The sequence below is a fragment of the Alligator sinensis genome, unplaced genomic scaffold (assembly GCF_000455745.1).
Source record: "Alligator sinensis unplaced genomic scaffold, ASM45574v1 scaffold135_1, whole genome shotgun sequence".
In the NCBI taxonomy this organism is placed as follows: domain Eukaryota; kingdom Metazoa; phylum Chordata; order Crocodylia; family Alligatoridae; genus Alligator; species Alligator sinensis.
The window spans coordinates 223,832-247,484 of NW_005842293.1; the positions used below are offsets into that span (position 1 = coordinate 223,832).

The 23,653-nt window shown below is 42.1% G+C and overlaps 1 protein-coding gene across 1 annotated transcript in view; it reads right to left on the reverse strand.

The window, feature by feature from the left end:
• LOC102376885 overlaps window positions 1–21,888 on the reverse strand; it is an 83,730-nt gene extending 61,842 nt beyond the window's left edge. The window contains exons 1-12 of the mRNA XM_025209515.1: window positions 21,766–21,888; window positions 16,602–16,714; window positions 14,804–14,922; window positions 11,922–12,140; window positions 11,043–11,186; window positions 10,654–10,817; window positions 10,365–10,480; window positions 8,864–8,979; window positions 6,381–6,605; window positions 4,718–4,861; window positions 3,640–3,803; window positions 3,276–3,382 (exon numbers count right to left, since the gene is read on the reverse strand). Coding sequence (XP_025065300.1) covers window positions 3,276–3,382; window positions 3,640–3,803; window positions 4,718–4,861; window positions 6,381–6,605; window positions 8,864–8,979; window positions 10,365–10,480; window positions 10,654–10,817; window positions 11,043–11,186; window positions 11,922–12,140; window positions 14,804–14,922; window positions 16,602–16,714 — 1,631 coding nt within the window. The 5' untranslated portion in view covers window positions 21,766–21,888. The remainder of the gene's footprint in view (window positions 1–3,275; window positions 3,383–3,639; window positions 3,804–4,717; window positions 4,862–6,380; window positions 6,606–8,863; window positions 8,980–10,364; window positions 10,481–10,653; window positions 10,818–11,042; window positions 11,187–11,921; window positions 12,141–14,803; window positions 14,923–16,601; window positions 16,715–21,765) is intronic.
• Between the last annotated feature and the right edge of the window lie 1,765 nt (window positions 21,889–23,653).

Below are 23,653 nucleotides of genomic sequence, written 5' to 3' on the forward strand. Positions count from 1 at the left end.
GGGTTCTCTATAACAACGGAACACTCCGTCGTGCAAAAGAGCTGCAATTCGGCGGGAACATAATTTAGCGCTGCCGAAGCACACACAATCAAAAAATCCACAACTTTGGGTTGTGACAGAAACTACCCCTGTTTGAATGCAGGATAAATTGCAAGCGTAAACTGTGGCTGTTAGATCTTTACCATAGTTATACACGGGATTTATACTAGTAGAAATACATTTAGGGCAAGGCAAAAGCTGGGGTTGGTCTCCAATGCAGGGGCTGAGTTTAAGGGGACAAGCGAAGCACCACTGCCAATGTAGCAGTGACTAAGCAATGTAGCTAGACTACGCAGGATGAGAGGAATGGGGAACCAAACCTTCCAGTGAGTCTCCCACCAGACAGATTTTAATATACCCTAACTCCCAGGTACCTCAGGAAGGACAGACATTTCTAAAATAGAAGGCATTAGCCCTTATTCATTAATCAGTAATGAACAATAAAGCAGTGACATCACATCACAGGAATACTATCACCAAGGAGCCACAAGGGCAAGAACCTATAACCATTATTGACATGTCTATCTCAGAACCAGCCTGCACAGCACTCTGGGAGATTGTTTTTAGATAAAGTGTAGCCGTTATGAATCTACCTGTCAATTCAATTTAGAAAAAATCATTAAGGATCACATTTGTGGGAGCCCAGCAGGGGAAATAATGTTGAAAGGAAATCAGCATGGGTTCACTGCAGGTAGATCCTGCCTGACTAACCTTGTTTCTTTTTATGACCAGGTCACAAAATGCTTAGATGCAGGAGTCGAGGTAGATGTCCTCTACCTAGACATTAAGAAGGCCTTCAATACGTACTACATTCTGTTCTCGTAAAAAAAACTGACAGGCTGTGGTGTAGACAATTACACAGTCAGGTGAGTTTGCAAATTGGCTTAGGGGGCCACACCTGAGTGGGGGTGGACGGCTTGATATCGACCTGGAAAGATGTGAGTAGTGGAGTCCCACAAGGCTCGGTCCTTGGACTGGTGCTATTCAATGTCTTCATCAGTGACTTGGACCAGGGCGTAGAGAGCACCCTGTCCAAGTTCGCAGATGATACCACATTATGGGGCAAAGTTAACACATCAGAGGATAGGGAACAGATCCAAGCAGATCTGGACAGGTTGGAAAATGGGGCAGAACGAAATAGGATGCAGTTCAACAAAGACAAGTGCAAAGTGCTGCACCTGGGCAAAAAGAACCACCAACACACTTACAGGCTGGCAATGACCTTCTCAGCAGCACAGCAGCGGAAAGGGATCTTGGGAGTTATAGTTGACTCCAAGATAAACATGAGTCGTCAATGTAACAAAGTGATCAAGAAGGCTAACCGCATTTTATCATGCATTAGCAGATGCATGGCAAACAGGTCCAGAGAGGTGATGCTTCCTCTCTAGGCGGGACTGGTCAGACCGCAGTTGGAGTACTGCGCCCAATTTTGGACGCTGCACTTCAAGAGGGATGCAGAGAATCTTGAGAGGGTTCAGAGAAGGGCCACTTGTATGGTCAGAGGCCTGCAGGCAAGGGCCTACAAGGAGAGACCGAGGGACCTAGATCTCTTCAGCCTTCATAAGACAAGGCTGAGAGAAGTGATCTTGTGGCTGCCTATAAATTCATCGGGGAGGGCTGCAAGGAATACAGGGGTGAGCAAAATGCGGCCTGCCAGGCCATTCTATCCGGCCTGCAGGGCCCCTAAAAATTTAGAAAATTAATATTTATCTGCCCCTGGTTGCCTGTCATGCAGCCCTTGATGGCTTGCCAAAACTCAGTAAGCAGCCCTCCGCCCAAAATAATTGCCCGCCCCTGAAATAGGAGATGCTCTATTACTAGGGAACCCCCTGGAGTAAGTAGGAACAATGACCACAAACTGATGGAAAGCAGATTTAGGCTGGACATTAGAAAGAACTTCTTCACAGTTAGCGTTGCCAGAATCTGGAAAGGGCTTCCAAGGGAGGTGGTGCTCTCCCCTACCTTGGGGGTCTTCAAGAGGAGACTGGACATGCTCCTAGCTGGGGTTGTCTGACCCCAGCGCTCTTTCCTGCCCAGGGCAGGGGGTCAGACTCAATGACCTACTGAGGTCCCTTCCGACCCTAGGATCTATGAAGATGGCTTTCATATACCCAAACTCATGGGCTGCTTGCAGACGTTAAAAAACAAAACAAAACAAAAAATATGCTTTACTGAAAGAAGCAGCACGTTACTTAGACCTGGTTCTGCGGCATCTATATAGATTGGGTGCTTCAGCAGAGCTTTTTGGCACTTTTATCTAAAGCTGATTCAATTGGCTATTAGATAAAAGCACCAAAAAAGCCCCACTAGTGCCCAATCTATACAGACTTTGGGTGAGCTGGTTCCAACTAACACAATGCCTCTTCTGGGCATGTGCTGGGCTCAGCACAGGAGCATGCCAAGTTTAAATCACCACTTTTTTTTAATGTCTGCAAACAGTCACAATCTTTAATATATTTATCATTACCACATCTCATTAAGGCAGTGATGATACTATTCCCAGTATAGTAAAATGAGGTACAATCACACTGACCAGTTTGCCAAAGTTTGTTGGTGCTGGAGCCAACCACTGGGCTGTACTTTCTCTGTGTTAAGGTAGGAAAGGTAGCATAACTACTGGTTCTTATGGTAGACACCTGCAACCCTTTAGGCAACAGTGAAGTAGAATGAAGTCACAGGGGTAACTCCTCAACTGAAGTACAGGTGCTAAGAAATGTGTTAGCAGCCATTTTTGAAATTTGAACGTAAGATTACTTTTTTTTCAAAATTTGAATACATCTTCTCGTGTATTTTTTTTTCAACTATCTCTACAACAGGGTCCTCAGTGCCTGATACGGTAATACCTGACCTATTATTTGTACTAAGTGAAAAAGTTGGCTCAGATACTGTCTACATCTTAGCTCATGAAGCATTACACTAGCAAGTATAAAAGCTCTCATTCTTTCTCAACAAAAATGTTAATGCTCACCAAATGTATCAAGTGCAAAATCTAGAACTCATAGCTGAATGCAAATCTATAAAGAACATGAATACGGTCACTGATAATGTGAAGCAGCACTGAACTATTCCACTTCAGACCAGCACACTGATTTGGGGAAATAAAAACACGGAATTAGTTAGAAAAACCTCAGGTTAATGAAGACCAGTTGATACCATGAAACAGTCGTGCATATATCATCCCCCTGCCCAACCCCTTACCTACTAAGCTCTCATCATTAAGTTAGCTATCTCCTTACCAACTGGAGTTAAGTTCAGCTCCATGTCCACTAATCCAATTCCAGGCATCCTGCTGCCTTGACAAACCAATCCAGGCGTCACCTTCCAACATGGAAGCTACCCACATCTGAAATCAAAAGCAGGAGGAAACTATAACTAAGTTCCCACAAAGGGCTTCTCTTTGAACTACCTCTCAAACAAACATGTCATCATTGTTCCTGCTGTCTTAAAAAGTCATGCACAAGACTAAAACATCCCAAGAGAGAGGCAAAACAGAGAGAGAAATTAACTCAACTTCCAGGCTTAACAATATAAAATACACATGAGATGTTAAAATTGTTGTGTTCTTTAGGCTGAACATAACAAATTTTCTGCAAAAAATACCTTTTCTTCTTCATTATCTAGCTTAGAAAGACTAGCATTGTTATAAAATGTACACAGAGCTAAGCCCTGCTCCCATGGCATCATCTCTTTCCTTTCTATGTAGTAACAATTGCCATTCCAATACCACCAGATAGGATCTTGAGGGCATTTTAAACTGGTGAGGCCTGTAAACAAAGAAAAAGTAGGAAAAAAGGAATAAAGAAAGCTATATAGACTTGCTACTTCAAATGGACAATATCTCATACCTCATCAGGCAATAGACAATGCATCATGACTAGGGACATAGGTAGGCAAGAAGCTCAGGAGAGGGAGGGTTGGGGAGAGACAAGAATTCAGAAGTTTTCCAATTTTCTGCAAATACACCTGTGCTTTCTAAAGACAAACAACAAAACTGTGTCTCTATAAGCAACAGCTAAAATAGAACCCTAATCCTTAACTGTTATTCCTAGGTACCACTATAAAACCAGAAGAAACTTTATTATTTAATAAGATTAATTATAAAAATACATTAAACCAATACAAAAATACCTGATTTGAATATCTGTGCTGTTGGACTTTTTATTTAAGGGGTTTTTTTTAATAGTCTTGAATATTCTGAATATTTTTAACATGAAACTGGGGTGCAAAATCAGTTTCCTCCCACAACAGTTTCCTGTAAATGTCATCAAGGCAGAAAAAATAGCCAGCCCTGTCTGCTGCTTAATTCCTCATTCAGCTCTCTAGAAGCCAGTATTGCCCCATACAAAAAGGGAATGTGACAAAATGTCTCTCAGTGTCTTTCACAAGGAAGCAGAGGCGGTAGGTCTGATTTCCCTTTCTGGTTTAGGTTAGGTTTCCCAGTTAGTGAATTAGGACTAGCAAACTCAGCTTGTCAAACCTGTGTTCTCTCATGCCCCAGTATTTTCAGAAATTAATTCATCTGGGTTAGAAAAAAAACACTCATGTCTCATGAGAACATTTACTAGTATGGGCCAAGTTGTTTTTGGGCAAGAGCCTTTTTAAAACATCTTGCTAGGCTGCACTACACACAGTGAACAGAACAAGGAAATTCAAAAAGCCAAACCAATTATTACTGTACCTGATTCACAAATTTCACCTTTAAATTGGTCCATGCAAATTAACTTTTCTGGGCATCTGCCCATTACTGAGTTGCACCTAAACTTTCCACGGCATGAGGGACACAGCTGCATACAGTTTTCTCCATAGTATCCGAAAGAACATTCTGCATGGAGATCATCAACAGAGCACAGTTAAAAATACAGTAACAGGGATGTAGCTAAACAACTGTCTAAATTATTTGTAAGGAAAAACATGATTCTGAGTTCAGTTTTACCACCTCTTTAGGAACTCCAGAACCAGGCCCTTAACCAAGATGCTGTGGAAGCAGTATTTTCTTAACTTGTATGACCTTTCATAGGATTTCTGCAGCCAACAAGCAAATTCATTTACTCACTTGCAGAAAAAAAACATACTGCATGCATTGCATCATTTAAAAGAGCAGGGGCCCATATCATTGTTCTGCAGTCATTTGTAACACCATGAAGTAGGGTTTAAAATACTCCCAAACAGAAAGTTTTACAACTACATGGCAGTGATGCAAAGGTATAACCAATAAAAGGCCCCAATTGTACCCTTTATATATTACGGAACAGCCAAACAATAGGGGCTGTTTTGGTACAAAACTAACCTACAGCTAGCTGAAGTCACAGAAAGCTCAACCCAGAGGCAAGGTAACCCCAGGTTGTATTCAGACCACAATGCCGCTACTGTCACCCTATGCACCAGAGCAATTTCTAGCTGCCATCAACAGTTAGCACAAGTTAGAAGACATTTCCAGCTGGTCCAACATATACCAAGGCACTATTTCAGCACAGACTTCGGAGATATTGATGTTACCTAGGGCCCATTAGTAAGAGTGAGCGCTTGTCCATCACAGCCAAGTATAGAAACTAGAGATCTAGAGATGCAACAGCAATAAACAAACTTAGTTTTAAAATTTAAGAGTAGTCATCTGTGCCACTGACAGGGGCCGCCCTACCCCAAAAACGAACAGGTACCCAAACTGGCAAAGAAGCATTGACATTTCATAGCTGACCTCTTTTTCAAAGAGGTCTATTATAATATTATATCTATATGCAGCTACCTGAAATGTAAACATAAAAGTTAAGGGTCTGATTTCACTGGGCATCTTCCTGGCATAGAGAACAGGGCATTTAAAGTACAGTGAATTGGAAATGTGGTGAATGCCCTCCAAAAACATCCATTCTATGGCAGAATCAGTCCAAAACATTTTAAAGAATTTAATATTTGGAAGTAATATAAAAGACTCTAACTGTACTTCACACTGTAATTTTTAAGTATTTCACAGAATTTTAACTGAATCTGTCATTTTCAAATTTGGGGAAAAAAATTATTTATAAAAAGTTGATTTTGAGACTATATTGAACACTCAAAACTGGTGATACAGAAAAGATAAAGGAAATGAACTACTAAGAAGCAGACTAATTTTGTTCAACATTTGTACGGCAAACTTCCAAGTGTGGCAAATTAACACACCTGCACACAGACATTTTTGGGGACAAAAACTAAAAATGGCCCCATTTTCATGAAATACTTTGACTTTGCTTTAAATAGCCATAGGCATATTAAATTACTATAGTTTTAAACAGTGAATGAGAATGTTTACCACAGATGATTCTTCTGTACCTACAGCAAATTTTTAGCTGGTATGTGGCACATACCCTGTTTCACGTACGTAACGACATCTGAGTCAGCAGCCAATTCAGAAAAATGGATCTCATCAATTCCTGCCACTCTTCTGAAGTAATTAGAGACTTTAACTACTCCTGTGCAGTTGTTGTCGTATAAACAGTCTATCTTGGCATCATGAAGGGAGTCGTATATTTTCTTTGATGAAAGCGGCCCTGATAGGTATCGCTCAAGAAACGCATCAAAAATGTTTGGTGCTGTGAAAAAGAAAGAAACAGCAAAACAAGCGCACGCTGCAACTATCAGGTTGGGGAAGACACTCAAAGTAAGTTTTTGAAAACAATCATTAGTTTTGGGTGCAATTTTGGCTATGGATAGATTAGATTGTGGCTTTTCTAACTATATTGTCACTTTCTGACACCACCTGAGAAATCTGGAACGTGGGCATAGACTATGTCTGGGATTAAATCAAATCATGCACAAAGTATATGGATAAATTAACCTGAGGTGAAAATGCATCTTTTATCATGAAAACTGTTCTCTGACTTTATTTAAGTCATGCATTTAGAAATTTGCTATATCAAAAAATACAGTTTCTCACAACCATTGTTTTCAAAGAATTTTTGCAAAAATTCAACCAATTTTACATCCACAAATGACACAAGGAAACTCCAGATTTGGAGGTTTTAAACATTAGCCGCATATTATGTGGCTGCATCAGTTTGTTTCACGTTATATTCCAATGTTGCTCACCTTCCATCGCTTGAGGTAGCACTGCCACTGGAGCCATCGCTAACACGTTACAATATCAGGGACTGACTGTGACAAGGTCTCCCCTGTCACTGCACATCTTGGGAATACAGGTTCAGCACAAAGATACCTGCACTCAGCAGCACACCAACAAAGTGAGCCTCTGAAATAAGGATCTTATGCTCAATATCTATGTGCAACTCCCTCTAAAACCAGGGCAATATATGGCCTGGGGTAACCTGTCATGAAAGATGCATGATTTTTGGTGCAAACTCAAGTGCAACACCAGTGAGTCAACTGGTAGCTCCCTGAGCATGCCTTCAATCATCATAGAATTAAGGTCAAAAAAGGAAAGAACTAAAGTATAGAAATGCACTGATATATTGGTCCATATCCAATCAGCACCAATAAAAGGAAAATTGATATTATCAGCAATCAGCTTTTTTTGGCCGGTATAGCCAATAATGTCACCATTAAATGCCGCGTGCATGCACAGCACCAATAAAAGGAAAATTGATATTATCAGCAATCAGCTTTTTTTGGCCGGTATAGCCAATAATGTCACCATTAAATGCCGCGTGCATGCGCATAGCCACAGCATGCACATGACCAGGAATGCAGCCCAGCAGCTTGAAAAGCAGCGTCCTGCCAGTAAGTCTGTAGGGGGAAGGCGCATGGTGGGGGACATATGGAGACCCTCCACAGTGAGGGAGAGAGTGGGGTTGGGACAGGGGCAAGGGCAGAAGCAGCTGCCCAGCCGGGGCAATGAATGCGACCCTGGAAGCAGGGCACAACCATGGGTGGCTTGTCTTGGGGGGGCAGGAGGGTGAGGAGAGAGAGGCAGCTCCCCACTGCTGCGTGCACTCCAACAGGAGGCATGGGGGACATGTGCCCCCCGGATTTTTGCACAGGGTAAGGGCAGGCTGCCTGCTGCGGGCTTGGGGCTGCACCAGCCTCTTCCCAGCAGGGCAGTTGAGCTGGGGCAGCGCTGGGATCGGTGGCTACAGGGTAGCTACAAGGAATTTTGGGGTGGTTGTAGCTCACCCTGTAGCCCCCTACCAGCGCCACCGCCCACCCCTGTCTGCCCCAAATGGAGCCCTAACCCAGCCTATTGTTGGGAAGAGGTCAGCGCAACCCCTGGCCCTGAGCCCACAGTGGGCAGCCTTCCCTCGCCCCATGCACAAATCCAGACAGCACATGCCCCCCAGACCTCCTGTGCGGGTGCATGCTGCAGTGGAAAGCCATCCTCCCATGGCCCCCCAGATGAGCTGCCTGTAGCTCTGCCCCATTTCCAGAGATGATGCTCTCCAAGCTGCCATGTTGCATATTGGCTATTGGATTGGTATCAGTCTATATGGCTGGGTAATAATCAGCCATTGGTACTGGTCAAAAAAATCTTTATCAGTACACCCCTACTAAAGTATAATGATAAAAGTCTCTTGAACAAAACCTGAAAACAAAAAAATGCACAGCTGCATTGACAATACCAGATTCACTGTCACAAGCCAAAAAGACAAAGCCCTCAATGACTTCAACCAGCCCCTTTACAGACTCTCAGGATCTCCCTGGCATTAGCCTACACACTCTTACAACATTTTTCCTCTTTTCTGACTGCTGTGTTTAGGGCAGAATTTTTATGAAAGTTACTTTATATGATTAATATGCACTGGATTCTATTCTCCCACTTAAATATTTAACAGTAACTAGCAAAAAAGATTGGTTTTAAGTTGTTTTTTTTTCATAAAACTCCTTCATTGCAACTTACATTCAGTTTTCTTACAGAGCCACCTGTGCTCATTCTCACAGTTTAACTTCAAAATACTTGAGGATGTTGATTTCATACCGGCACATCTTCCAGCTGACTCTCCAGACATCGGTAACCTGACATGCAAGTACACAGGAAATCTCTTGGAACATTTACCTTTTTAAAAAAGTTTACCTGTATAAGATGGCCATTAAAATTTAAAGCATGAGAACAATAGTCCTTGGCATACAAAAACTTTGGAAACTTAAGTCTCAAAACACTCTTGGCAAATCTTTACATTAACTTCTAGGCTGATTCAGCCACTAAGAGTTAAATCCCAGTGCAGAGGATAAATGTAAGGACTGATCACTACTTCAATACCACTTACACCTTCAAATTTAGAGATGTATATGGTCTGTAGCCTTGGTGTTTGTGTCTGCATGGGACCAAAGTGTGGCCAACACGAGCAAGGGCACAACTAGCATCCTTTCAGTGCCCTCTAGAACCAAATGCACCACTGCCCCTAGGAACATGGTGTCATGCTCCGTTTTGTTACTGCTGTTTGGTAGAAATACCATGCTGGCATATTAACATATGAATTATAATGAAAAACAGCTGTTTTTGCTTCCTTTTATCCACTGTAGAAATCAGGAAAAAATGTATTTTTAGGAAGACAGACAAGTACTATAGTCTCCTTTTTACAATGAGGAAATTGTAGCACAGAGGGGTTATATAAATTTCCTCGGAGTCACATTCCATTAATAAATTATCCATGAACAGGACCTAAGCTCAATCCTTCAGCTCATGGCTGCTGTTTAGGGAATACAGACAACACTCGAAAGAAGCAAACCAGCTTTTATAGTATCTGAAAGAAGCATATATCTTCTTCCCATGTATAGTGTACTAATCCACCATATGCTTATTACAGCAAAAAAACAGTTGAACAAGAACTGGTGCTTACGGCACTGTGGTAAAGAGGGCATCAAGCACCCTTTCAGTAATACACTTCATTGCTGCTCTTTGCCATACATTTCAACAGATAGTTGGACTTCAGCAATTTGAGAATGCTGGCCTATACAGCAGGCTCTTCCCAAATACATGGGCCTCTTCCCAAATAATGCACTATTCCTACAGATTTAGATATTTTCAAACTAATAAAAAACGTGGAAAGAAAATTGCACAATAAATCACACTTTTCTCAATTATATTCTGAATTTCAAAATGCTGACAGAACTTAAAAGAAGTTTCAGTAACTTAGGTAAGTTTCAGTACAATATTTTCCTAGGATGCAAGATTATTGTCACTTTGACATCAACTCATATTTTATACCTTAACCCAGTACTGTAGGACAACTGAAAATGTGAAACATCACTTATGCTGTTTTGTCTTTAAGTCCTTTTATGGACCATCATTCTCAGCTGGTGGAATCAGTACAGCTACTAACTTCAGGAGAACTATGTAAGTTCACACCACCAAAGTCTGGTCCTCAAAATGCCCATCACAATCCTAACCACTACTTTACCAGTGAAGTTCTTTGGCTGCTGAGTTCCCATTTGACCAAATCCATATAGACTCTTGCTGCCTGCTATTCAGTCCAATCCAAAAAGTTTCAGATGTAATTAGAGACAACAGCCAAGCCTATCAATGACATAAGACAGCATGCCTATTTTGAATACAGTGGTATTTACTGCTGCAAGGTCTAAAACATTAGATTTGAGTCTAAGATTATAGTTCAGACAATGGAAAATATATATGAATTTTCTTCTTTTTTTGTGTTTCATTCACATTTCCCCACCAAATATAAGAAATACCAGTTCTTTTTGGCTCCCAATCCACAGCAGATCTGCACTTCTGAATCTTCTGCACATCTGCCTTGCTTTTACCCAACTGACAGAGGCTTCTGTGCTCACAAAGTAACAGTTGCCTTCCCAATACGACCAACCAGGAAAACGTGGGCACCATACACTTTTCATTTCTAGTCAAAGAAGGAAGTAAAAATACAAAAAGGTCCTGTTTACTGGCATCTAATGAAAGGATCATTAGTTAATCACTGACAAAATGAATGGGAAAGAGAAACAACAGCCAAAGTTAGCACATGTAAAATGACACCAAAAACACATGCAGATCTTCAAAGTTTTGTACTGCATTAAACAAATACAATCCTCCTCCATGGAAAATGCCTGTGTTATCATTTACGTACCTCTTTGACAGGCTGTTGGTGCACTCTGGGCACTGCAAAAGTGGAAATCATTGCAAGTGCCTGTGTATGGATTGCAGAGGCCATTATTGTAACATAAACTGCACACAGACGAACAATCCTTTCCGAAGTAACCCATAGCACAATCTAAAAACCAAGAGTGGAAGCTGTCATGCCATGCATTTCATGGCCACACAGTTACGATACAATGGCTGGATATGTCTGTTGACAGTACCTTTTATAGCTAGGGAAGAAGTAAAGAGAAAGGGCCCCTGTTCCCCAATGAAAGCCTACTTCCAAATTGCTTCTTTTGGGAATCTGGATGCAAAATGGAGAGTGGGGGGCAAAGAGTATGCACAGCCATGGCTCTGTCTCCATATGCCAACCTGGGGGTATGCCAGATAGGGGTATGCTTCACCCCTAGAAAGCCTTGCAGTGCTCCTCCCTCTGCGGCTAGATTTCAGCACCTGAACCCAGCTTTGGTGAAATGTTACAATTTGTTTTGTGTTTAAACCTCAAATCTGGAGTGGATCAAATCAACCCCTGACAGATACCAAAGGAGTCCAACCATTTCTCTTATACTTTGGCAGCACTGGTACAATTTGTCCTGCCAATAGAGACTGAGAGGACACCCAAAGAAGCCTGGAAATTACACGTTTTTAACTGTATGACACAACACTGCAGAATGTAAAACCATCTTGGAACAATAATAGAAGACACTCAGAATTAGGAATAACCATGCTACCACTGTTAACCTAGCAGTTAATAGCAGAATCACATTAGAAACAATGAAAGCCACTTTCTGTTCCTCTAGATAGGGCTTGTAACTGGTCTTATGACAGTGAATGGGATCTGTGGGCTACCTGACTATTTCAGGCTTACCTGATTTTACGTAGGCGTAGGAATTGCTCTCTTCACTTTTCATCAATTCTGTTCCTCTAGCAAGGACATAAGCATTCTGCCAGGTAGAAATTCCTGTGCACTTCTCCCTAAGTTCCAGGCAGGCTTCTTTAGCAAAGTGCAAATCTGCATGTACTTCTAATGGATCACGTGTTGATGAGAGAAGGACTTTGGCTTTATGCTCTTGATATCGCTCAACATCTAAAGAGAAGGGGAGAACAAGAAAATATAAGAAACATAAAGTGCAATAATATAGCTAGGTGTCCACCTAGGCTCCCAAAGGCACAGCTCAGGTGCCAATCCAACCTCTGCAATCAACCCAACCTCCTCTGCCTGCAAAACCACAGCTGGTTGTGTACACTTCTTTAAAGTTAAAGATTTCTTGCTGTTTTAGTCAACTAAAAATCCATAATAAAAAGAGTGAGCTTGCAATTTGCCACATTCTGAATGGACCTCTATGGTGGTGCTCTCTCTCATTTTTTTTTCCATGCACACTGCAATATACACTACAACAGGATTACCTGAGTGCCTCTACTTTCCTTCTTGTCAATGACTGAAAGCCAAGCAGGAGCAGGGCCTATGTACCACTTAAGTCCTCAAACTAGAAACATAAGTAAAACATATGCTACGTGCCAGTCCTTTACTACACAGGAGTGAATTTGACTCAACCCAAGCACTGCTGGATTGATAAACTGAACAGCGTCAGACAGCAGGTTCAAACTGAAAGATGGCATTTGACAAAACCTTTCTGTCTAACTGGAAAAAGATTAAAAAAGACAATTATGAAGTTGTACAATTTTCCAGAAAATTTGAGACAAAGCAAACTATTTTTGAGAACCAGGAGAGGCAGGGAAATGATCTTGGATTACTTCTGAGTCATGCTTTATTGTAAGCGGCCATGTGAAAATTGCAGGTTAGTTCTCTCTGTGTCATCAGCATTCAAAAGTTGTGTAACAAAGGGAAAATATAAAGGTTAAAAGATAAAAAGATTTGATCTGCCCTTTTAGTTTTCTTGCATCAGTTTGCAAACCTCGTGTCATTCTGTTGTTTTAAAAAAATAATATCCTGATACTTAAAAAGGAAAGAACAATGCCTATTTCTAAACTATCTATCATATACAGCATGCAGAAATCAAGAGTAATTCAAAAACTGCAAAGCTGTATGTGCAGACCAGCTTTCAAAAACAAATCTATCACAGAAGACAGAGCACAAAGCCAGGCCATGTTCAACAGACTACTGGGTAAATCAAAGGCATTTTATAAAGTGATTTCCTTTTTTCCTTATTGTTACAAATAAAAAGTATAAAAAACAGCTGCAGAAATTGTCAAAAAGATAATGAAATCCTGGCAGCTGAAATCCAAGAGATCTTTGTTTTATAAAGTGTTGACATAGCTCATAAGGAGTTTCCTATGGCTTTCAGAAGAGCATTCTGTGAAATTCAACTTTAATCAAAAAAGTAAAAACCGTGGCAGCAGGCTTCTATTATTTTCTAAGACTCATAACTCATTTCTGCCTCCTTTCATACAGAGCTCATTGTTATCACCATCTCCACAGGAGCAAAATGAACAGCACTTAACTGTCCAGTTAAGATTTACAAAAACACTAATGAAAAAGATTAATCAAAACGTGCTTAACTACCCTGACAGGATGACTCAACAGTAGCTTGTGGTTCCTGTTTAATACATTAAGTATATCAAGTGAATAGTGAATTCCATTTGAAAAAATGGACTGTGCTAAGACTCAGCAATGTGATTTTGTTCTTATCATACTGGTATAAAGATACCTTACACTGATATTGTTTATTTCAGTTCCTGACATGAAATAATCTAACCCCAATATAATAAAATCAGCAAAAAATTAAAATGTAAACAAGCCCTTAGTAGCAAGAGCTTACTCCCATAATGCTTTTTCCTGAATATATTCCCTATAAGCCCCTTTGAGCCCTAAGGGCGCATCTGGGTAAGCGCAGCTGTGCGGCATGTGGCACCGCAAACGTGTTTGGGGCGCCACAGACCGCACAATTCGGTGCTCTCTGCACTGCAAGGGCGTGCTGCCCAAGCGTGTGCTACTCTGGGTTTTTATTCTGCAGGGTTTTTGACCCCTGGATATCCAGGAGTCAGAAAAACCCATGAAAAAAAAGACAGCAGCACATGCTCAGGCATGGGAGCCATACTAACATGGGACCACCCAGTGGGGTGTATCTGGGTGTATTTTGTTACTGTAGCTGTGATGGCTGCAGTTGGGACTTGCATTTAATATGTGCATTGCTGTTCTTCAGGAGCTAAAACAGTGGTATCCAGTGACCGGGTAGGCATCTTAAAGCAACACACTCATTATTTAGCATCAATGCATTTCAGAGAAAAATATCATAAAACAAAAGACTGTATGTCTAACTAGCAAAAAAACACCTCTTGAAAGTCTGTTGAACCAGGAACGTATGATCCTGAAAATGGAAGCTTATCCACTGTTTGTCAACAGTCTACATTAATATAAAGCAATATAGCAATCTAAAGCAATATGAGGCAGACTCTTCCTATGCCTGGAGAAGCATATTTGTGCCCAAAAGCTTGCAAAGAACAATTTTTCCAACTATTTAGTTGGTCTAATAAAATATATTACATTTACCCAAAGAACCTCATCTGCCTATTTTTCTCACTTAATAGTTACATAGTCTCCCTCAACAGCATCATCACATAAAGCATTAATAAATTTATTATATGACAGTTCCACATCTGCCTAAGGAACTACTTATGAAAACAAACACTACTCATAATTGAGTTTGCAGGATTGTTAAAAGTTACATTTGTGAGAAAATACCTGATTTAGATATTGATCAATTAAGCAATTTCTGTACACATTCTCACCTGCACTTCTCTTGCATATCCAATGGGCCTTGACATTACAGTCCAAAGGAATCAAGTTGCCGTTAGAAATTTTCACACAGTACGTAGTGTTTGGCTGAACTGGGTGTGTGATCCAAAACCTCACATTATATTTTAATGGAATAAGAAAAAAAAGTCACTATTAAAGAAAAAAAAATCTAGAGACATAATCACTACAGCACAGTAAGTTCTGATGTTCTGGTTTGTTTATTTTTAATCAGCACTGTGGTTGGTGAAAAAAACAGGAGGCAAAACCGTAAGATTTCAGTGAAAGTTGCCATTTTTTAATTTAACATTTGAAATATTGACCAGCTCTAGCTTTTGGTTCCGTTCTCTGTCTCTGAACTCTCAAATCTATGTTGTGCTATAGCAGTCAAGTTTGAAAACAGACCAAGCTCTTTTAAACACCAAGCCACACATCTCCTATGCTGTTCATACAGAGAGAGAAATACAGGACAATTTGCCAGATCTCCCACTCTCCCACTACTAGAACACTGTGACGGGGGAACTCTGGTCTCACCAGCAAGAAGTTTCTCTGCTGGATTACTAAGGTTACAACAATATTGCTGTGCCCAGTAGAAAGAAAACCTTTAACAGGCATTTACTGCTACTCCAGCCATTATACCCAGTGAAAAAGAGGTTGGAATGGGATTGAGGGTCTCACTGAATAGCTGTGTATTCTTCATTTCATGTTAAGTTATATATATTCCATACATCTTTTCCTCAGAAGCTCTCCAACGCAATGTCTATATCTGAGCTAGTGGGTTCAAATCCCGTTGTCAAAATAATTTAATCTGCATGACATAGCCAGAGTTTCTGCTGCAGTCTGCTTCACTAGTATTATCATAGAATCATAGACAACGAGAGTTGGAAGGGACCTCAGGTCTAGTCCAACCCCCTGCTCCAGAAAGGACCATCCCAGCCAAAGCTTTGTCTAGCCAGATCTTGAAAACCTCCAAGGATGGAGCTTCCACCACTTCTCTGGGTAAACTGTTCCAGTGTTTTACTACCCTCCAGGTGAGAAAATTCTTCCTCATATCTAACCTAAACTTCCCTTGCTGAAACTTGAGACCATTCCTCCTTGTTCTCTCACCTGCCATCACTGAGAACAGTCTAGCTCTATCCTCTTTGTAACCCCCCTTCAGGTAGTTGAAGGCTGCTATTAAATCCCCTCAGTCTCCTCTTCTACAGGCTAAATAAGCCCACTTCCTTCAGTCTTTCCTCAGAAGCCCCAGCCCCCTCACCATACTTGTCATCCTCCATTGGACTCTCCAATTTGTCCACATCCTTTCTGTAGTGGGGGGGCCAAAACTGAACACAGTACTCCAGGTGTGGCCTCACCAGTGCTGAATAGGGGAATAATCACCTCCCTTGACCTGGTGGCAACACACCTACCACAATGCAGCCCAGTATGCTGTCAGCCTTCTTTGCAACAAAGGCACACTGTTGGCTCATCTTCAGCTTATCGTCCACTGTAACCCCCAGGTCCTTTTCTGCAGAGCTGCTGCCCAGCCAGTCAGCCCCCCCGGCCTGTACACGCGGTGCATGGGATTGTTCTGTCCTAAGTGCAGGACTTTGCACTGATTACATGAGTATTAACTGATCTGATTACATGAGGACTAACTCATGTAATCAGATTTTTACCTTCTACAGGTGATTATTTTTAAGTCTTATTTTTATCTCATGAAAAAATAAATAAAAGTGGATCAAGCAAACATGCTCAGTATACTTAAAAAAACCCACACTTATTTAGAAAGTGAATTTTTCAAATCATACTTACCAGGGTGCTGTCAGATCTGCTGGTGATCCTTCGGACCATCTAAAATTAGTCATATCTTCCAAATTATTCAATCCAATCCAAAAATTGTCCAGAGGCAACTGTAAAATCCACATCTGCAAAAATCATAGAAATGATTAATTCTTTTCTAAACAGGTTTGAGTAACAATCAGCACTTGTATAATAACTTTCATCCAGGAAATTCAGACACTGCTTCTACAAATACTGTAAAAAGAGTTATTATCCCTCTTTTAGAAATCTGAGGACTGAGACACAGGCAAGCAAGTGTCTTTTCTGAGGTCACATGACATCTCTGGTAGGGCACAAAATTCAAGCAAGACTTCTGGTCTTTTTAAATACTAGACAACATGGTCTCACACATCAGGCCAAATTCTTCTCCTAGTTATACTCCTGCACCCTCACAGTATCAACAGGATAGTTCTGATGTAATTCCGTGCAAAGACTCTCCCACCAGCATACAGCATGCATGACTCATTTAGTTCCAAAACTAAAAGCAGTGCAGATGGCAGCAGGCATCATAAAGCAGCAAACTAATCAATATCTCTGCGCAGCCTCTCCCCAGGCATATTTTATTTTTAAAGAGTTCTTGAACATCAGAATAAAAAAGCATTTAATTTCCATGCAGTCAGAGAAGAGGGAGATAGAAGCAGTGCATGCAGGCTTGGTTATGTATCAAATTCACAAGATGACATGCTCTTTTTTTTGCTTTTTAAATGTCTTGTCTTTGCAATTATTAGTGTTTTTAAAGAAAGATGCTCAACAGCCCTAGTTCAGGGGAACCTACAAGATCTACATCCTTTAATAGAAATAAACTGCAGTGAGTCTGTTAAGAAGAACTGCATAAAGAATCTGGCAGCATTTTTTTAAATTACTAACACACCTGAAGCAAAGAAAATGACTCACTTATTATTGTTTCTTTTTTAAATTCATTTCCTGTGCTGATGTGTTCCCATTGCACTTTTGTCCAAAGAACTGATTTGCTTCTTGTTTTCAATAATATAAATCCAGGATAAATAATTGCAACACACTCAATGGACTCATACAACTGTAAAAACAGTAACTAAGTCTCCACATTTAAAGCAACCTTGTCAAAGACTATCGGGACAAACCTTGTTCAACAATGAAGTCTGCAAATGTGAAGACCCTATGGGTGATACTACAAAACCATGCAGTATAGTAGTGGAACTTGCTCCACTGAAACCTCCATTTAGTACAGGTGCACCAATATAGTGGTGCCATATCAAATCAGGACCGATAAAAGGAAAATTACCATTATCAACTATCGGCTTTTTTTGGCCAGCATAGCCAATAATGTCACCAGTAAATGATGCATGCATGTGCACAGCCACCATGCGTACGACCAGGAATGGAGCAGCTCTCCCAGCAGCTTGGAGAGCAGTGTCCTGCCGGTAAGTCTGTGAGGTGGAAGGGGAGTGGGGGAGGGAAGGGGCATGAGCGGGGGCAGACTGAGGCTCCCATTGCATGGGACAAGGGCAGGGACTGGGGCTGGGGCAGCGAATGGGACCCTGGGACCAGGAGCAGAACAGAACTGCGGGAGGCTCGTCCGGGCTCAGGGGGGGCACAGCCCCGGGGGAGGCATGGGGGCCATGTGTCCTCCTGGATTTGTGTGCGGGGAGGAGGTAGGCTGCCCACTGTGGGCTCGGGTCCAAGGGCTGTGCTAGTCTCTTCCCAGCCTAGAGGCAGGGCCGGGGATGGGCTCAAAGCAGGCGGAAGTAGGGCAGGCTCAGCTGCATGGGGTGGGTGGCAGCAGCACTGGGAGGGGTGCGTATGGTGGGGCTATGGAGAATTTTAGGGTGGCTATAGGCCCCTCCCCCCCACCAATTCTCCCCTAATGCCACCCATGTTCAGGGCACTCCACTCTGCTGCCTTTCCCTTGGAAGCCCTGCACTGGAAGGTGGGCAGGGGGCATGCAGCCTATGGGGGCTCCTAAGGGAAAGGCAGAAGAGTGGAGTGCCCCCCGCAGGGGTAGCACATGGGGGAGTTTGGGGAGCTATAGTCCTCCCAAAATTCCCCCATACCCATATAGCCATCCCAAAGATCCCACATACCCAACCCTCCCAGAGCTGCCTGCCCTGCGCAGCTGATCCTGCCGCACTCCTACCAGCTCCAAGCCAAACCCCCCACCAGGAAGAGCCTGACATTGCCTTTGGCCCCGAGCCCACAGTGGGCAGCCCGCCTTCGCCCGGTGCACAAATCTGGCAGGGCACATGACCCCCCATGCCTCCCACAAAGATGCGCACAGCAGCAGGGAGCGCCTCCCCCGGCACCCCACCCTGGACAAGCTGTCTGTAGCTCTGTCCTGCTCCCAGCCCCAGGGTCCCATTTACTGCCCAGGGCAGTGCCTGCCCCTGCCCCAGGACCACTCTCTCTTTTACTGTGGGGGGCCTTGGTCTGCCCCCACATGGCCCTTCCCCACCACAGACCTACTGGCAGGATGCTACTCTCCACCCTGCCAGGCTGCATTCCTGTCAATTGGCTATCATATCAGTATCAGCCAATAAGGCTGGTTAACAATCAGCTGAATGGGCCAAGAAAACCTTTATCGGTGCACCCCTACCATTTAGGTTTCTTAGTAGACTGCATGGTGATATCAGAAATTTCTCATTTCTGATTTAAAAGGAAATACTTCCCAATGCCTCCTGGAGCTTTCACAAAATTCCCTTGAATTTATCCCCCCTTTACTACACAACTTTTATTGTGATTAAAATTCAGACACAAGCTGGTTAAGAGTCGCCATCAGCAGGCCTGAGAAAGGACCTCCATAAGCAATGCTGCTGAGGTCAAAAGTGCCTGGGCAGGTTCAATCATTGTGAAGAGAGCAGCTGTCTTTGATAAGTGTCACCAACACATGCCGACCAAGCGTGACCAGGCTAAAGTGACAGTTTTTAACATGATGGAGTACAGTTGGACTAAAGACACTGTATGGGACTAACAGAGACTGCCGCTGGCAGTGATTAACTACTGGTTTTCTACTGCTCCTTTACATGGCATTCACATTAGTCCCTAATCCCCAAAGTGCCCAACAGGTTTACATATAACCAGAGAAATAACTGGATTATTTTCTGAATGCTGCTTTTAAGGTGTAAATTAGGCTCTGAAGACAAATTCCCCGGGTATAACTGCTGTAATGAATGGGAAGGAAGGTTGCAGAGACCAGACATCAGAAACAGATGACAGGAGCTCTGAATACCTCAAGCTGCAGCTTCAGGAGGTTTCATATGTACTCAGCACTTTTGGAGAAGAGAATCTTGGTTTAGCTGATGAATTTTCAGTGTTTCTATGACTGCAAATTTTGGCATGAACCTCTCTGAGCATTAACTAGAGGAGACATTGTAAAATGCTTTGAGAACTTAGCAGAGAATACTCAACAGCTTTCTGACAAGTTATTTACTGCTTTTACAAAATAAGTCTATGAACAATTCTAAGAAATTTGCATATACAGGGTATAAATGTCTCTTCTCTCAGCTCCTTGCATTGCTAGTCTCACTTGCCAGCTCCATACTCCTTTACGGAGCTGTCTTTTTCTGATTTCTTGCTGCCAGTTCTTGCGCCTTCCCCAGATTCTTCTTGAGTCCAATTTTCTTGTCCCTACCTACTTGTACAGCTTTCCTCAGTCTCTTCTCTTTTCAGCTCCTCATCCAATTTCAGTGTCTTGCTTTCAGCCAACTGGCTCTCAGCCTCTTCCCATTTTTCATACCGCTTCCTGTTCTCCTACCCCAAGAAGTATAGCTTTCCTTCTCCCCTGTCTGTCTCCCAGTCTCTTGTTCTCTTTCCTCCAATCCAGACCTCTAACTCAGTCAGTCACAATCCCATAATCCCTATACCCAACTACTCCTTGCCCCCCACCACTAGGATCTAGCTCTTGTACACTCTGCACTCAAATTAAACAGCTCCCTCCTCCACAATGCCTGCATAGCACAAGGGGAAGGGACACTGAGTTTTCAAAAGAAACCCATTTGATTTGACAGAACATATAAAACCAGCCATATTTCTACTAAAAAAAAGGCAAATTTGTAAAGATTTTCACCAGGGCAGCTATAAGCACATCCCCGGCATAAAGGCCACTCACTGCCAAATGTAAAGTCCTTGCTCCAAAGTATCCTGATGTTGGAGTGTTCCAAAACAGAAAAAAAGAGGTCACCTTTTGCATAGGCAAAACAACACACAGAACATATAAAAACAGCCATATTTCTACTAAAAAAAAGGCAAATTTGTAAAGATTTTCACCAGGGCAGCTATAAGCACATCCCCGGCATAAAGGCCACTCACTGCCAAATGTAAAGTCCTTGCTCCAAAGTATCCTGATGTTGGAGTGTTCCAAAACAGAAAAAAAGAGGTCACCTTTTGCATAGGCAAAACAACATATCTGTCTCTAGCCTCATTCCCGGGAAAACAGCTGTACAAAGCATCAAATGGGCTCTGATGGCTGCAGTGCAGGACATGGAGTCAGGACTCTCAGGATCTAGTCCTAGAACTGAAAGAATTTAGCAAGTCAGTGCTCTGTTGTTGCCTAATTTTCCCATGGCATGAGGGTGCTGCAAGACTTCAATTAACATTGACCAAATACTCTTAGATCTCAGACTGAAATAAAGATAGCTATATGTTTATAACAACACTATAAAAAGGCAGAGTATCTTATGGAGTAACTAACAAACAAGTTTTCCTCTTAAGATCTGAGCTCAAATCCCTATGACAGGCAAAAGGCAGGTCAAGATGGCACCAGATGCTAGCAACAGCAGTCCTAGCATCTGACAAAGCAGACTGTTCATGCCTCTGAACTAGTTAGTCTCTCAGATGCCACCCTGCACTAGCTTGTCTCTCTTCATACCAACATAGCTAACCATCTCTGCATTCATGGAAATCCCTTTGAAGCTTACATGTGAAAACAACTGTCCCAACTTGTAACAGCTTCTCTCTTCCCACACTACAGAACAGATGGAGAAGCACACACGCAGAACGTGCACAGAAATTCAGGGTAAGAAAAGATGAAATTCACCAGAAATACAAAAGAAATGTTACTCTTGTGCTTCTTCAAGAAAGAAGATAGGGACTAGAAACAAAATAAGTTAAGTCTAAGTGGTCTTGTAGACGAGTTTAAAAATTACATAAACAGCCCAATACTTACTTTTTCTGAAGGATTCGTGATTGTTAATAGCTCTGTGTCTCGATATCGTTTGCAGTATCGCAATGCTTCAATCCAAGTTCCAGTACGACTCCTTTCAATGCAATAGCAATGTCCTTGCCAGTAGTGCCAACAAGGGGCTTGAGGACAATTCAATGTGAACTTGGCTTTAAGGAATTAAAAATAAATAAAAAATAAAAGCATTTTCTTCCCATATGTAAAAATTATCCAGCCCAATGGATATGTAGTAGACAACATCTGACCTAACAATATTTTCCCTGTATTTATTAGAATGCTTAAATATTTTAGAAAATGGCTATTTACAGAGCAAATGCAATGATGCAGTTTAACACATAATAAATAAATAATTTGCAAGCTGCTCTGGGGTTTAGCTAATTAATCATAAAGTATCTCATCTGTACTGAGTTTAAGGAACCAGTGTAGTTATGAGACCTGCTAATAAGCCTTTGTAACCTATAGTTTCCAGAAGTCTGACTGTTTGGTTATTTATAAAAAAATATGAATGTTCTGTGACCTACAATACCACAGCTAGAACTAAATACCACCAAAACATGGGCAACTCCAAATGATCACACTCATCTTTGCAATTTATCTTAACAATTATATTTGAGCTACAATTTTATTTTCCACTATTAAAAAAGTAATTATTTCATAGATTTCATAGACATTAGGGCTGGAAGGGACCTCGGGAGATCATCGAGTCCAGCCCCCTGCCCAAAGGACAGGAAGTCAGCCGGGTTCATACAATCCCAGCAAGATGAGCATCCAGTTTGCTCTTGAAGATGTTCAATGTAGGCGCTTGAACCACCTCCGGTGGCAGGCTGTTCCAGACCTTGGGGGCTCGGACAGTAAAGAAATTCTTCCTTATGTCCAGCCTGAAACGGTCTTGTAGTAGTTTACGACCATTCGACCTAGTCGTCATCCCTCGCGCTCTGGTGAACAAACGTTCCCCCAGATACTGGTGGTCACCCCTGATAAACTTATAGGTGGCCATCAGATCACCCCTGAGCCTGCGCTTTTCCAGGCTAAAGAGCCCCAGGGCTCTCAGCCTGTCATCGTAGGGTCTGCTTCCCTGACCTCTGATCATGCGCGTGGCTCTTCTCTGGACTCTCTCAAGCTTCTCCACATCCTTTTTGAATTGTGGAGCCCAAAACTGGACGCAGTACTCCAGCTGCGGCCTCACTAAGGCCGAGTACAAGGGGAGAATGACGTCCCGGGATTTGCTTGAGAAGAATCTATGGATGCAAGCCAGCGTTTTGGTCGCTTTACTAGCCGCAGCATCGCACTGCAGGCTCATGTTCATCTCTTCGTGAAGTTTCTTCTGTCAGGCTTTTTACCTCAGTGTGGAAAACAACGCAACAATATGAAATTTGTCAAGTGTATGCCTTCATTCACTCCACTGGAAAAAACCCCCCCAAAAACAAAAACCCTACATACCAGTTGAGGATCTAGCTCAAAGTAAATATCTCAAAATGTAATAAATCATAACTTCTCCGCCATGATAACTCATCTTAACACATGTGTTTAACACTCATTGACACTGTATAACAATGGACTCTCTCTCACATGGAGTCGCTCTCACGACCCAAGGCGACAATTGGCCAGTTTTTCTAAGAGGTGATTATGGGAAACCAGGTCAAAGGCTTTTCTGAAGTCAAGATATTCCAAATCTACAGCAAGGAACATGAGTCTCTGATTCATTTAACGTTTTTGGTAGAGGTGCACTGTTATATCAACTGCCTATCAGATCAACACTGATAAAAGGGAAATTTACGTTATTGGCTATCAGCTTTTTTTGGCTGGTGTAGCAGATAATTTTCACCGATAAACATAATTATGCCTTCTTGCCAGGGCCTCTAGACGCCACATG